Source organism: Actinia tenebrosa, unplaced genomic scaffold (assembly GCF_029948245.1).
Source record: "Actinia tenebrosa isolate PJP-AT-01 unplaced genomic scaffold, QUT_ActTen_1.0 PGA_scaffold11__36_contigs__length_13525064, whole genome shotgun sequence".
In the NCBI taxonomy this organism is placed as follows: Eukaryota; Metazoa; Cnidaria; class Anthozoa; order Actiniaria; family Actiniidae; genus Actinia; species Actinia tenebrosa.
In genome coordinates this window covers 12499340-12515959 of record NW_028292571.1, presented here as the reverse complement: position 1 = coordinate 12515959, position 16620 = coordinate 12499340, and the positions used below count along the sequence as shown (strand labels likewise).

Genomic DNA, 16620 nt, shown 5'->3' with positions numbered 1-16620 from the left:
AAGTTTGATATAATGTAATTCTAGACTTAGGGCGAAATGTTTTTAAAATACTTCTTCTATTGGTGATTGTAGCCATTCTGAAAGGGGCGGAGAGACAAAGCCGTCATGGCTACCATGTTGGTGATATTAACGAAGGAATCTATGTAGGAATCTTTCGTTAATATATACCACAATCATATATTGTGGCGAGATTATAGGACGACTCATTATGCAAAAGAGGGAGAGAGAACACAGGAATCCCATTACGCCTTTACTCACGTTCTTCACAGTATTTGCCGCCAAATCCTGGTAAACACATGCAATTGCCGTCTACTACGTCACAAGTGGCATTATTCATGCACTTACAGGAGTGTGAACAGCCTTGTCCAACAGGGCATGCTGGTAAAATAATGATTCGGTTATAAGAAATAGTTGATAAAACAACTTCAGTAGGAGCAGAGGGAGAGTCCCAGAGCTTGCAGCAACGCCCGCCTTCCCGCCAAATCTACAATAAATTCATGAGTGTTATTCATGCATCAAGAGGTATTCGAAAGAGCGTTACGATATAAGCCATGAGTCGTAGTTGGTGGACCCATGGAAAGCCATATATATATATTTAGAAAACTCATTAATAATTCATGAAGGAAACACAATAGAAATCATGACCATGAAGGAGGTTTTATATCTGATATAAATTCGTATTCATTTGCATAAACTTTAACTTGGATTTTCTCTATCAAACTTGGTTCATTTCGTAAAGAATTCGGTATAGTATGAAAACATACATCAGGAGTTTTTTAAGCCGTTTAATAAACTCGCAGATCGTGTTTTATCGGGTCTAAAACCACTCGGCTACGCCTCGTGTTTTATACCCGATAAAACACTCCTGCTCGTTTATTAAACAGTACATAATAAAGTTAGAACCATTCAATCCCATACGGCATTCCAAACTATATTTATTACTTACTTTCGTTGCAGTAAGCACCTCTAATACCGGGTTTACAGTAACATGCGCCCGTCACGTGATCACATGCACTAAGCAAGATTTCATTTTTACATTGGCATTTTTCTTTGCAATTGAACCCAAATGTACCAACAGGACATTCTGAAATATAACCAAAAATATATAAGAATAAGATAGTTATTACTCCTGGTGTGACGGTAGTGCATTCACCTCACCTCTTACGTCTATTTGGGTTCGCTTTCTAAACTTATCTTATGTAAAGTTTACGGGTTCTCTCCCTAGGTTCGGAGGTTTTTCAGCAACTCTCGAGCAACAGTTCTTTGGATGATCTTAAACTGTATCTTGATATGCCTTAGACTTAATGAGTTCAGCGATATATTCAGGTGATAGTCCATGGATAGCCTTATAGGTAATAAGTAATCTCTTAAAGTCTATTCTGTATCTAACGGGTAGCCAATGTAGTTTGTGCAAGACAGGAGTGATGTGATCAAATCTACTGATATTACAGATAAGTCGCGCCACAGCATTCTGTACTCGTTGAAGTTTACTGTTTGGCAGGTAGACCATAAAGGAGACTATTACAATAGTCTAGTCGACTAGTAGATAAAGCATTAACTATTGGTGGAGGTCAGGATTCGCTTAACGCCAAGTCTGATTTAGCTCCAAGCCGGTAAGTTCCAAACACAGAAAGCGCGCATATCTTGTGTTCAAGTCTTGCCCTGGATGGCTGTTGAATTTGATTCAAAAATGCTTGTCAAAGAGGTAGTCAGATTCATTGTTCGAATCATCATAAAGAATACTTAGATAAAAGGGGTCTTAAAGAGTAAATGGGTGTGGTCTATTGATTAAAAAAAAAAAAAAATGGGAAAGCTTCAAATTCAAACACAGTCTTTAAAAGGTCTTCAATCGAAATATCACACCAAAGGGGTCTTAAGATGTAAGACCCTTTTTGAGTAAATTTTCTTCATATATATGTCCTCGTTTTTCTTTTGTCTTGCCTGGGTTTCTATATATACGGTTGAGCGTTACGCTACAACAATGACCGATTAAATATGTTCATATAAGCCGTATAACTTGGGACTTTGTCGCACTGTCAACTATTCATCTAAATTGAATTGCGTTTTAGTTTCGTTAATGTTAAACTGCGCAATACAAATAATAAAATATTATTATTATTATTATTATTAATGCTCTTTTTAAAAAAGCAACATTCGTTATGAGTTGATCGATTTGTCGTTACATCGAAAGTTTTTACTTCGATCAATTATGTTCTATGGCAAAGATTTAAGATGGCGCATTGATGTTACAAGAGCCGACTTTAAATCCCCCATGAGAGTGGAACAAAAAAAGGTTGTGTAACTGATTCACTTACTGATCTTGAACAAAGGCAACCCATTCCACGATAAGATAATTATTCCCTTCTTCTGGGGCGCAAGGACTTATATGAACATATTTAATCGGTAATTGTATATTATATACTAATCCCGGCAAGACAAAAGAAAAATGGGGACATATATATAAGTATATATATCCGATAAATGTCAGAATTTTTGAGATCGGGTATATACACTCGATTGCAGAAACGTTGTAGTATACATTTATACACTTATATAAATATCTAATGAGATGCATAATGCCAGATAACCATTTTCAACGCTTAAAACCAACTAATTTATAATCTGTACGATCTAATGGACAAGAAAAAATATTTTGACAGTCATTGAATGAAACAAACAAAAAATAAAGCGATTTTTCTGTTTTGCATATCATTAAATATACTGAATAAATTAGATATTTGTATAAATGTATACTACAACGTTTTTGCATATATATATTTATAGTCAGACCTCTTTTAAATTTTCCTCGAGCTCTGACTGTTTGATTGAGAAATTTGGAAGAATTAAAGACAGAAAAGTAGTCAATCATAGAAACAGCAAGTATTCTTACCTAGGCAATGTGGTCTTGAATACCCAATTGGGCAGTTACATACACCCGTTATTACGTCACATAGATTATTATTGCAACTGCATTTCTTTTGACAGAGGTTACCATAGCGACCAATTGTACAAACTGTCAAAAAGAAACTTATAAGTACAAAATGATGAAAAGGTAAATTATACACAGTGAAAAGATGAAAAAACTTACTGACGTTTCGGACGCTAGTCCTTCGTCGGAGTAAAAGAGAAAGAGGTGGTAGAAAGGAGTGTATATATGATAGAATAAGACAAAAGAAACCAATGAGAATAAGGTAGGCAAGGAAACAAAAGCAAACAATCAAAAGACAAAAGAAAAGGTTAGTTGAAAGTAAAGCGTTCATTAATCCCGTTGGGACTAAGAGTGCCCAGTAAGTAAGTTTTTTCATCTTTTCACGGTGTATAATTTACCTTTTCATCATTACTGTTTCATTAGAAACACCGACGCAGCTCACACTAGTTTTTAGCTAGTTATGTCTTCTAAGTACAAAATGAGTAAACGAGGGGGTGAGATAAGGGATTCTTCTACGTAAATCAATAACGAAGCACAGGCTTACCAATTCTTTTGTCGCATGAGTCACCGGTATAGCCATCCTTACAAAAACAAAATCCTGATAAAGCATGGCATCTGAAATAAAAATGCTACCTTAATAAAATAGAAAAATCAATACCCCTTTTACAGACTTAATGACACCCTTTACCTGTCAGTTAGTGTCCTGTTACAGATACATTGATTTTTACATCCTACACCAAAAGTCCAATCGTTGCATTCTGTAAAAGAATTTTTTTTCAATAATTAGAAAACTCATTAATAATGAAGGAAACACAATAGGAATCATGACCATGAAGGTGATTTTATATCTGATATAGATTCGTCTTCATTTGCATAAACTTTAACTTGGATTTTCTCTATCAAACTTGGTTCATTTCGTAAAGAATTCAGTACAATATGAGAACATACATCATCAGTTTTCTAAGCCGTTTAATAAACTCGCAGATCGTGTTTTATCGGGTCTAAAACCACTCGGCTGCGCCTCGTGTTTCATACCCGATAAAACACTCCTGCTCGTTTCTTAAAGTGCACATGAACCCTTCGACAATACTTTCAGTACTGATTCTACATAAAGTAAATAGTTGAATGGTAAAATATTTCTTGATTTGAGTGATGCGTTTCTAAGTTATGAAGGTTTATACTTCCAATATGCTAATGAGTGTGACGTCTATTAAGGCTTAATCAAATATACAAAATCGAACTGGTTCATAGATACAGTATTTAAGAAGCATCATTATTTTACTCATGGTTTACATGAAAGCTATTTACAATTTTTATTTTCAAAATGGCCAGCATTTAGTATTACTAGTTACAACAAAAACACTCAAATACCTTACCTGACGTCATCATCATTAACATATTGGAAGTATAAACCTTAATAACTTAAAGACGCATCACTCAAATCAAGAAATATTTTACCAATCAACTATTTACTTTATGCAGAACCAGTACTGAATGTATTGTCAAAGGGTTCATTTGCACTTTAAACAGTACTTCAAACCTAAAGCTCCTAAATATAGAGTCCAAAAAACCTAGCAGTTTCTGACAGAAATTGGAGTGCTCCGAGTTGTAATATGTACACTGAGTTTATTGCTTATCGGTGTTGTCAGTTATTGAACTGAAATCAAACGTATAAATATCAAGTGAGCTAAACTGAATACATTATGCTCTTACTTTGATGATATGGTTTGTAAAACGGTGGTGTTTATTCAGCTCCATCGCCTAATGCGTCAAGTTTGCACGTGTGATGTTTATGAAACTACGTGCCAAGCTGAAATTTCTGATAGCGCACCGGACGGGTTTTTCTCTGTTCCCCTCCTTCAACCTTCCCCTGGGTGGTCGCAGCAAATGAATTCGAAATTTAACTAAGGAACTATTTTCACCCCTGAAGCAGCCATGAAACGAGTACGCGCGGAATGTTATCATGACTTTTTGGGTGTGATTCCTCGGGAGAAGCATTATGAATGCCCCCGGGTCGACAGTTGCCAATTTTAAGCGAGAAAATCCAAGGTTTCGGCCTCATTTGCTCAGGTTCGCTGTACCAGTCAGTGCTAGACGGGTTTTTGACCGAACCCACCTCCCCTTCGGCGACGTTTCTCTATTATAACAGTTCAGTCCAGTAGCTTAATCACAGCCTCGGCAAAACTCGTGTTCCCAAAACGTATCCGCGTGTATGAGGTGAATGGCTGCTTTGGCGGTGAAAATGATATGCTATTTCTCGTTGCAGCGTGGACAGGTAAAATAATAAACAAAATTTTATACTAAAATAGATATATATTTTAGAATCGTTCATATCGATTTTAGATTTTAGTATGGTTTAGTAATTTTGCGAGATATTGAGCTCCGAGTGATGATCGTTGTGCTGAAGCTCGGCATATCTTTCGAACGCTCGGCAATGAAGGCAGATTTTCAAACAACACAAAACCCCACATTAACACAATTTTTGACTCAATATTTAGCACCCAAGGGTTACCTAACTAACAAACTTTAAAGTTTTTGTGCAAGTATATTTTAAAAGCCATCAAAATTCTAATCGTAATATAGACCGAATTCAAAACTCGCACCGATGTCAGGCTTAAGTTGTGAACAAAGGAATCTGGCGTGATTCGTGACTTTTGAATCACGCCAGATTACTTTGAGTCACGCCAGATCCCTTTGTTCACAACTTAAGCCTCACATCGGTGCGAGTTTTGTATTTGGTCTATAAATGCAGTGACAAAACGATCTTCATTAATCCTGCGCTTGGGCTACCTGTGATTTGCCTCTGAAACCTAAGTTGCCAGGGGCCAAATTGCAGAACGTCTTTCAAGTTATATATAATAATAATAATAATAATAATAATAATAATAATAATAATAATAATAATAACAATAATAATAATAATAATAATAATAATAATAATAATAACCCTGGGTTGGACAATTCATGGCTAAACAGTGGAAAAACAAACGGACCTGCACAAATATTGGTGTGACATCTCAAAAATCTGGAGAAACATTCCAACTATTGTTTACAGTATTCACACAAGTATTATTCAACAACTATTGCCAACTAAAGTCTATAACGTAAAGAAACTGAAAGGTGAAGAAGAAGATCTGAAGATGAGAGTATTGCACACATCATGTGCAAATGCTCGGCCATAGCCCAATCGCTCTACACATCAAAAAATGATCACATGCTTAGACCTGTGTATCACGCGATACTTGAACTTTCTGATGATAAAGACAATATAACACCTTGGCACAAAGAACTACCCCCAAAGAGCTCTGTCGAAAATGATAAAGCAAAAGTACTGTAGAATATCCCTATCTACCAAGACAGCCCTCAAAAAGTCCATGCAAATAAACCAGACATCCTTGTGCGGAATAAGAAAGACAAGCAATGGATTATATTTGAAGGAACAGTCTGTAATATGGGAGAGATACTTGACAGGGATAAAAAGAAAACTGTTAAATATACTGACTTAAGATCTAGTCTTAAAAGAATGTACCCTGGATATAAAGTAACGCAAGTCAACATAGTATTTGACTTTCTATCGGGGTACCACGCGGATTTGATTAGTAAACTGGCTGATGTAGGCCTCACTGAAGGACTAAAAATTGTAAGAAAGTGTCAGAAATGGGTTATTTCACAGAACTGTGAGATTGTGAAACGTCTGTACTATTGTTAAATTTGTATACATCTTTGTAAAATCAGTCATGCAGATATTTGCTTAGACTATTCATGCCCGCAGTTTTCTGTATTCATGTAGCAAAAATGTCTGAAGTTGAAATAAACATAATAATAACAATAATAATAATAATAATAATAATAATGATAATAATAATAATAATAATGATAATCATTATTATTATTATTATTATTCTGGCTAATAGATACACAGGGAGCCCAAGATTAGTCTGGCTGCTGGTCTAATGGCTCCAAGCAATTAGCAAGACTTTTTCCATACTTACTGATGTCACACAGTTCCCCTTGCCACTCCCCCACGCATATACAACGTCCTGTCACGGGGTCAAATGATGCACCATTCTGACATAAGCACTTTGATTGACAGTTTTTTCCATAGTAACCAGCCGGACACGGATTATTACATTCAACACCAGTCCACCTTGGTAGACAGTCACATGATCCATCCACCTTGCTACATGTTGCATTGTTCTGACATTTGCAGGACGCAGTGCATCCTGGTCCATATTGTCCATCCGGGCATTGTGTACCACAATCATCACCAATGTATCCCGGCTGACAGCTGAATAACAAATTAATTAAGAGATATTTATTACTTCTGCAGTCGCAACGTGTTTAGAGGATTTCTGACTGTAAAATTTTAAAACCCAGGGCACGGTAACAAAAAGGAATCAAGAGAGGTTTTAATAGTTCCAACAAAAATATATTCGTTTAGTACTTACGCGCACTCCCCAGTGAATGGATTACAGGTTCCCCATTTTTTGCAGTTACAATGTACTTTACATCCAAGACCACCGGCCCCGCCTGCACACCGTTTTTCACAAAACTTGCCCTTATATCCAGAGGTGCAGTCACAGAAACCATCTATTGGTGAACAAGTGGCATTGTTCTGACATGCGCATTTGTCATGACAGTTGTGGCCATATGTTCCCTTCACACAAAGCTCTTCACATCTGGTGAATAAATGTTTCTCAAAATTAAACAAAAAATATGTAGTATATAGAGGATTACTCATTTCCTCCAGCGGCGCAATATGGCTAATTTGATTAAGATAAGCGTCTAAACGACAAAAGTGAAAAACTTCTACGCATTCTGTATGCAAATTAGTCAAAACGTCTTCATGCTATCTTTTAAATATGTAAATTTGACTTTCGAACATGCCTGATGAATTGAACTTCACAAAATGCCAAAACTTAGTGTCCATGCTTGAAACTTAAGACTAATTCTCTTATACTGTGTTCGTTAATACAGCAGAGCGGATGCAATAGGCCCTTTGCAGTTAACGGTCACGTGTCTATACTGGACTGCAAACATTTTTTTAAAATACCAAATTGGTGATTCTTTTTAGCTACTTGTAAAGAACTGAATGAAAACATGTGTATCCAGTGTTTTTCGAAATGCAGTTTTATTACGATCTCTCGAAACAGGTTGTAGAAAGTTTGTTTGCAGTCCAGTAAATTTCACCCATGGGAATCAAGATGTTTATTCATTTGCTCTTAGTGAATTAATCAGCACGTGATTGCTTAGCTGCAAATGGCCTATTAAACCGCGAAATGAAATCCAGCTAAATACTAACTAATAGTATCTATTTAGTGACTCATAGTTGCTATCCCTCAACCAGAACATTTATTAAGCAAAAGACACAAATGGTCTCTTGTGTATTTGTCTTTGTCTTCTCACAAAAGTATACTCGCAAAATTGCAAACATTTATATTTCTCACTCAAACTCTTTTAATTTCAAATGCGCAGGCATGCGCTAACGTTTTTCCCTAGTGTCTGTCTGTAATGCAAACCAAAGACATAACTTCATAAAGCTTCATTGAGGGATTAAGCTTGGCAGGCGAGTTCGGTAATTGGTGTTGCGTCATGCTTATTTATAAGCGTATGTATATATTACCAACCTCTTCCCTCTGTAACCTGGCCTGCAGTCACATACACCAGTCACGTGATGGCACGTTGCACCATGCTCACAGTTTATACATGTTTGTGCACAGCGGTATCCATATGTACCTTTGGGACACTTTTGGTTACAGATGACTCCCTAAATATGCAACAAAGAAATGAAAGAGAAGCAACGTTATCAAAATTAGAATAGAGGCTTTGCACCATCACGTGATGGTAGCCACGAAAAGAAACAGGAACGATTGAATGTGGTCTAAACTGATTTACATAAGAAAAAATTCAGTTTTCCACGTGAGAACGACTCTATTGTAGTGCCTCTTGTCATGGCTGCCATCACGAGATGGTGTAAAGCCTCTATTGACGTTAACCTAGATAATTTCAAGGTAAACAAAAAGACGTCATTTGTTCTCACCTTAATGCAATTAGATACAGTGTAACTTGAAAGTTTAGACCACCAAGATAAATGGAAGTTGTACAAAACTAATTCACTAAGCACCTTATACATACTTACCGTCCATCCCGCTGTACAGTTACACGTGCGGGTTACGTTATCACACGAGGCTCCGTTCAGACATGGGCACTTCACTGCCCAATCCTGCCCATACCAAAAACGAGAACATTCTCCTTCACAGCTGCAAAATGACAGGAAAAGGAAAAAATCACAGTTTGCTATCCCTGTGGTAATTACCGGGCGACGTGCCTAACCATGGCCACCTGACTTATTATTTTCCCAATGCCGTTGAATCCTTTCCAGCCAAGTGTTTTCATCAGTTAAAAGACTTTTTACGAAAGAGTCTAGTGTTAGCCAGCGAAGGGACCAAAATAGGTTTCACCTAGGCAAATTTCTAGCCATTTATTTAAGTTTTTGTTGCAAAGAGTACGAAATAATTTTAAATATTTGCGGTCACTCTAAGTGATTTCACTTGCAGAATGCACAAATTGGCTAACTAGTAAATAGAAAGTTGGATGGCCACAATTAAGCGCGTCGCACTTTAATATTAACAAAATAAACTTACTGCTGTCCTTGATATCCAGCTGCGCATGTGCAGTTCCCACTAACAGGGTCACATGTCGCTCCATTAAGGCAAGTACAGTTGAATTGACATTTGTCGCCATAGTAACCTTGGTCACATTTCTTGCTGCAGTACTGTCCCTCCCACCCTGGGGAACACGTACAGATACCAGTGTGAGGGGAGCATTTAGCGTTGTTTTGACAGAGACAGTCATGTCTACAGTGTGGTCCCAATTCATTTGAAGGACAGTCTGATGACGAAGAAAAGGAAATTAGCACAGACATAAAGAAGAAAGATTACATATTAGGTGTACTGGCACAAATCTCTTACGCACAGGTTTTCATAGTAACACGAGCAGTAGTCTGGTTTGGTACAAATACCGTTCACACAGGCAGGAGTGCAGCGAGATCTCAGTTATAGGTTGGGCAATATATGTACCATTTTCCCGCCAAATCCACAGGAATCCCACAAGAAATAATTGAATTTGGGCGCCCAAAATGTTTTTGAATAGCAGGTGGGGGCTCCCTTTGTTCAGGTGATAGGGGTGATCGGCGCTCCTTTTAGGGTTAAAAATTTTCCCTTTGTGGACCTTTTAGGGGTTCCGGCTCAAAAGTCAATTACGTAACATAACTCCGTACCTTTTAGGGTCATTTATTATGCGTGTTATCCATACTAGTGCAGTTTTCGTATGACTGTGTAAAGTTCACGGCACGAACACGGTCATGACAGGGCAAGGGATACGCCAGACCAATCACATTGCACCAGAATTTACTCTCCATCCAATCAAATACCCGGAACACAGCATAAACACAGCGCGGACACGGTCACGCCAAGATCACGGCACTTTTAGACTAACCATATTGCGCATGAAAAAAATCAGCCAATCAAAATTTTAGAAAGTATCACGGTCACGGCACGTCACGCTTACGACACTGAGCTTTTCACAGTCATACGAAAACAGCACTATGCCTCTGTTTACTTTACGATGATGCACTAAATATTTCTTTAATATGATCATCATTATAATCTTATTAAATGCTGTCCTGTCATTCGTTAAACCGGCATTGATAGCCGGGGTTAATAGTAAATTAAGAAATAAAGTAAATTAAAATAAAGCTGTACCTTTTAGGGTTTGAAATCAGGTTGGTTTTAAGAGCCTTTTTAATTTATGCGTACCTTTTAGGGGCCATTTCAAAAATCAACCACCGATCACCCTTACCTCCTGAATAAAGGGAGTAAACCCCCCCTCCCCCCCCGGGCGAAAAAGTAAACGAATCTATAAAAAAAAACTTTTTGTTGAATGAGGAATCATACTTCTTCCCTTACCTCTATCCCTTACAGCACTGGTATTGTTTTGTGTAGGATATTCTAGTGACTACCCTAGCATTAGGTTATTTACCTTTGATACGCTGATCTCCCACTTGACTTCATCCCTTACAGCATTGGTATTGTTTTCTGTAGGATATTCTAGTGACTACCCTAGCATTAGGTTATTTACCTTTGGTACGCTGATCTCCCACTTGACTTCATCCCTTACAGCATTGGTATTGTTTTCTGTAGGATATTCTAGTGACTACCCTAGCATTAGGCTATTTACCTTTGGTACACTGATTTCCCACTTGACTCCATCCCTTACAGCATTGGTATTGTTTTCTGTAGAATATTCTAGTGACTACCCTAGCATTAGGCTATTTACCTTTGGTACACTGATTTCCCACTTGCCTCCATCCCTTACAGCACATTGGTATTGTTTTCTGTAGGATATTCTAGTGACTACCCTAGCATTAGGCTATTTACCTTTGGTACACTGATTTCCCACTTGACTCCATCCCTTACAGCATTGGTATTGTTTTCTGTAGGATATTCTAGTGACTACCCTAGCATTAGGCTATTTACCTTTGGTACACTGATTTCCCACTTGACTCCATCCCTTACAGCATTGGTATTTTTTACTGTAGGATATTCTAGTGACTACCCTAGCATTAGGCTATTTACCTTTGGTACACTGATTTCCCACTTGACTCCATCCCTTACAGCATTGGTATTGTTTTCTGTAGGATATTCTAGTGACTACCCTAGCATTAGGCTATTTACCTTTGGTACACTGATTTCCCACTTGACTCCATCACCTACAGCATTGGTATTGTTTTGTGTAGGATAGTGCAGTGACTACCCTAGCATTAGGTTATTTACCTCTGGTACACTGATCTCCCACATGCCTCCATCCCTTACAGCATTGGTATTGTTTTCTGTAGGATATTCTAGTGACTACACTAGCATTAGATTATTTACCTTTGGTACACTGATCTCCCACTTGACTCCATCCCTTACAGCATTGGTATTGTTTTCTGTAGGATATTCTAGTGGCTACCCTAGCATTAGGTTATTTACCTTTGATACAATGATCTCCCACTTGACTCCATCCCTTACAGCATTGGTATTTTTTACTGTTGGATATTCTAGTGACTACCCTAGCATTAGGTTATTTACCTTTGATACAATGATCTCCCACTTGACTCCATCCCTTACAGCATTGGTATTTTTTACTGTTGGATATTCTAGTGACTACCCTAGCATTAGGTTATTTACCTTTGATACACTGATCTCCCACTTGACTCCATCCCTTACAGCATTGGTATTTTTTACTGTAGGATATTTTAGTGACTACCCTAGCATTAGGTTATTTACCTTTGATACAATGATCTCCCACTTGACTCCATCCCTTACAGCATTGGTATTGTTTTCTGTAGGATATTCTAGTGACTACCCTAGCATTAGGTTATTTACCTTTGGTACACTGATTTCCCACTTGACTCCATCCCTTACAGCATTGGTATTTTTTACTGTAGGATATTCTAGTGACTACCCTAGCATTAGGCTATTTACCTTTGGTACACTGATTCCCCACTTGACTCCATCCCTTACAGCATTGGTATTGTTTTCTGTAGAATATTCTAGTGACTACCCTAGCATTAGGTTATTTACCTTTGGTACACTGATCTCCCACTTGACTCCATCCCTTACAGCATTGGTATTGTTTTCTGTAGGATATTCTAGTGACTACACTAGCATTAGGTTATTTACCTTTGGTACACTGATCTCCCACTTGACTCCATCCCTTACAGCATTGGTATTTTTTACTGTAGGATATTCTAGTGACTACCCTAGCATTAGGTTATTTACCTTTGATACACTGATTCCCCACTTGACTCCATCCCTTACAGCATTGGTATTGTATTCGATATGCTGTTCCTATAGCTGTTCGATAGCCCGCCCTGTAAGCAGTCCTATGTACATCGAGAAGAAATCTCTATCAGCTCCATAAATCAGGAGTGCCGCATTCCGTTGCGACGCTATAACATCACAAATTAACAACATCACATTCATCTTGATCAACTCCGGGATAATCAAATTTAGTTACCTGTATCGAGTGCATCTACCCCAATTCCATATTCCACATTTATAATTTGACTTGTATCTGTATGAGACTTGATATGACTGTGCGTAGGTTTGTCTAAGCATAAGTCGATTAACAGAATGAGAAAATACAGTCCTGATATTATTACTGTTATTAATATGGAAGGCAAGAACAGACGGGAGCTCTCTTACCATGACCATTTTCCCTTTATCTTTTTTACCTAGTTGACCTAGGGCCTACTCGAGCCGGACAAAGAAGAACATCTTAAAGTGCTACTTGGACGAAAATCGCTCCAAAATGAAAACTCTTTCATTTGAGCTGAAACTTTGCTGAAATAATCTTTGATACATTAATAATCACTCACTGAAATATCTTTCTTATAGTCGAAAGAAAAGTGCCGAAGTTTTATGGTTGATTTTCGTCTGCCATTAATTTGTTTGTCTCACGGCCAAAGGGTCATAATGTACAGCGGTTTCTCTCTATGACGTCATACATGCAACCCATTCAAATTAGCGTCGTTTTAACCATACATTTCTTGTTCGATTACCTGAAGTTTATTTGATGTTTTAACGCGTCATCGTGAAAAGAATGAACTCAGTAAACTTTTTTTAAAGGTTTGATACTTTTTCAAATGGTGGAAAGTCCTTTGGACGCTCTCTCTGTGTCAATCCTGAAGAGTTAGAACCAGTTGCTACCAACCGGAAGAAGTTATCGTGTATAAAAGAGAAGAGGTTTTCATAAGAATTCCTTACTTTGATTCCATTATTTGTATTTGCTACATACTGTCCATGATATAAAGATCTTAAATTTGAAGTTTCAATGTAATCTAACAGTTATTGATTATATGAAAAAATCTGATTGCCTTTTGAATTCTGCGTTGTGATATAAATATTTGTGATAGTTACTTAGATCTATGTGCCGAATAATCTAGAATGTGAGCTCGTAATTCTCCTGATTTGCTACAGAACGTTTATTATTTGCTCCAAAATGTTTATTATGCATTTAATAGGTAAAAACATACGATTATCTAACATCATCTTTGTAAAAAAATATGTCAAAGGCTTCTTATTTATTACTCGCCTGATAGCGGCGTCTGTCACTCAGCTCGTAGATTTTACTTTTGTGTCGGATGTCTCGCGGACCCAAATTGTGAGGTTGCTCTTTGCGCTTGTATGTAAATATACCTTGAAAAGTTGTTATCCTTAGAATGTTCCGAATAAATCCCGAATCTCCCTGTCACTTCGCGCGATGGAGCCGCTAGAATCTCTCCCATGCGTCCTGACGAGCTTTGTTGTGATTCTCGGCGTGCCGAGATGTATTGAAATTTCCCAATTATGATCGTCAATATTATCGAAACTGAAAAAAAATTCAGCGCCTAGAAACTGTTTGGTCATATAGTAGTTAAGGAATCGAGTGAAACATTATATATTTTCTGAATAAACCAAATAAACCGAGTTTTACGAACATGGTACATACATTAGCCACCAATGTTTTGGTTTGAGTTGAATGTATGACGTCATACGTTACTCGTGCCAGTCTTCTTGAGCCGAATTCTTGTAACAAGAAATTAATGGCGGACGAAAATAAATAGTAAAATTTTGGCCCTTTCCTTTTGAATATAAGAAAGATATTTCAGTGAGTGGTTCTTAATGTATTCAAGATTATTTCAGCAAAGTTCCAGCTCGAATGAATGAGTTTTAATTTCGGAGCGATTTTCGTCCAAGTAGCACTTTAAGGGGCATTCGGCACCGGCATTAATGCAACGGAATGACACATTAAAAAGAGCTATAAAATATCTCCTGTGAAAACGTTTTCTAGAAGAGGAATAAGATGCACACGACTACCAATACCCTTACTGACTGGCGTTTCTATCTGCCTAAGAAAAATAAATATTTTTACTTTAGTTTGGTTTTGGTTTCGATTCTAAAGGTCAATTCCGGTACAGTGCATTTTCTGCTGATTTAAATGCCGGTCGAACACACGTCGCATATGTACAATTGATTATTTATTTTGTCTTCACGTGATTCGCTAGCCTTAAGATCATATGTCATAATCCTGAATAAAGGTTTATGGCTTAACTAAAGAAATTCATTTGGTTATATTGAAAATGAATGTAATATAAAGCATTTATTATGTGTCGAAGAGCTACACCAATCAGTCTAAGTGCTCATTGCTGCAGGGGAAATTTTTTTCGACTTGTTAAATTTCAAGTAACACTTCACCGCGTATCACGCCCCAGCTTGTCCTCAATTCAATATGTGCAACAACTTTTATATATCTATTTGACTGCATTTCTTTTTACCAACAATTTTAGCCTTTAGAGCATCAATGTTACCTTACTAGCTAGGTATCGTTTCTTCACGATTTGCTGTACATTATCTTATACATTGAACACTTTTGGACTTATAAACATCGATAACTTGATTTTATAGCCTGATCTGAATCAAATGACTTATCAATTTAAATTGGCTAGTCATGGATATTATCATAATTATAACTACCCCAAACCAAGATAGTATTCACACTGACCTTACAGTCTTCGAGCAGACATTTGCTCCGTTCGGTGCCAAGTTTGCTAGGCTTTGAGCCAGGAGAGCTAATTCAATTACAAAGCAACTAAAGGCAAAGACCTTGACAAATCCAGGTATCATAATTACTGCATATAGTCTTGTTTGTCAGCCGAGTAAAAAGAACAAGAAAAAGAAAGTTAGATAAGTACTGAATGATACGATTCTCGATTGATATGCTGCCTTCAGTTTTTAAGGCTGTATAAGCCGGAAGCGGAAACTATTTTTATAGTACAAAATATATGGCAAGGACCGGGTGCGAAAATACTGCGATAGACGTAGGATCTGTAAACAAATCTAGTAAACCAAGACTAACATAGAAATAAAAGATAACCAAGGCTGATACTACGTTGAATACTTAACACAACAATAACATGATAGAGTCCATACTGAAAGTCAAAATGAAACAGTAAACATCCTGTTACGTTTTGTCATGATCACGGGCACATCGCCAACTATTCCGGTCATGCGCCCGCGTACAAATGCAGCGGTGTCGCTTGAAAGTGTTAAGCGAGTTAAGTCAGATTTTACAAAGAAATGTATAGAGAGTCAAGATAGTTTTCGATTTATAAATTTCTGTGTAAACAGTTTTCCACTTGCCGGGGTAGAAGAACAATATATAATATTAAAGCTTTTAATTTTTACCAAACATACCAAAAATACACGCATTCTAAACTACTGATGTCGAATCTGTGGTCGATTGAACGAATTTATACTTTTCGTTTTTTACTTTCAAAAAGCTCCGATTTGAGACGAATATTTGTGAGATCCTTCTTCAAGAATAGGCACTTTGTGAAGCAAAAACCGGAATAGTTGGCGATGCTGAAAGTAATTCACAGTCGATTAGCTGTTATGCTATTTTGCTACACCGTGCTAAAGAGACTCAATCAGGGTCGAAGCAGCTGTCCATGGTTGCATTTTGACTTTCAGTTTGGACTCTATCATATCACACATTGTCGTGTTAAGTATTCAAAATTGTATCAGCCTTGGTTATTATTTCTTTTAATATTAACTTTTTTTTTTGTCAAACGTCAGATGACATATGCTGGATATTCTCTTTCGGTT

General features: G+C 37.3%; 1 protein-coding gene across 1 annotated transcript in view; it reads right to left on the bottom strand.

Moving 5' to 3' along the window:
* The window catches only part of LOC116297674 (uncharacterized), a 30605-nt gene that overhangs the window by 2463 nt on the left and 11522 nt on the right, over positions 1-16620 (bottom strand). The window contains exons 20-32 of the mRNA XM_089027221.1: positions 15518-15661; positions 12992-13084; positions 12754-12857; positions 9574-9820; positions 9069-9189; positions 8557-8696; positions 7378-7608; positions 6922-7217; positions 3618-3687; positions 3474-3544; positions 2891-3013; positions 947-1084; positions 259-378 (exon numbers count right to left, since the gene is read on the bottom strand). Coding sequence (XP_088883347.1) covers positions 259-378; positions 947-1084; positions 2891-3013; positions 3474-3544; positions 3618-3687; positions 6922-7217; positions 7378-7608; positions 8557-8696; positions 9069-9189; positions 9574-9820; positions 12754-12857; positions 12992-13084; positions 15518-15661 — 1898 coding nt within the window. The remainder of the gene's footprint in view (positions 1-258; positions 379-946; positions 1085-2890; positions 3014-3473; positions 3545-3617; positions 3688-6921; positions 7218-7377; positions 7609-8556; positions 8697-9068; positions 9190-9573; positions 9821-12753; positions 12858-12991; positions 13085-15517; positions 15662-16620) is intronic.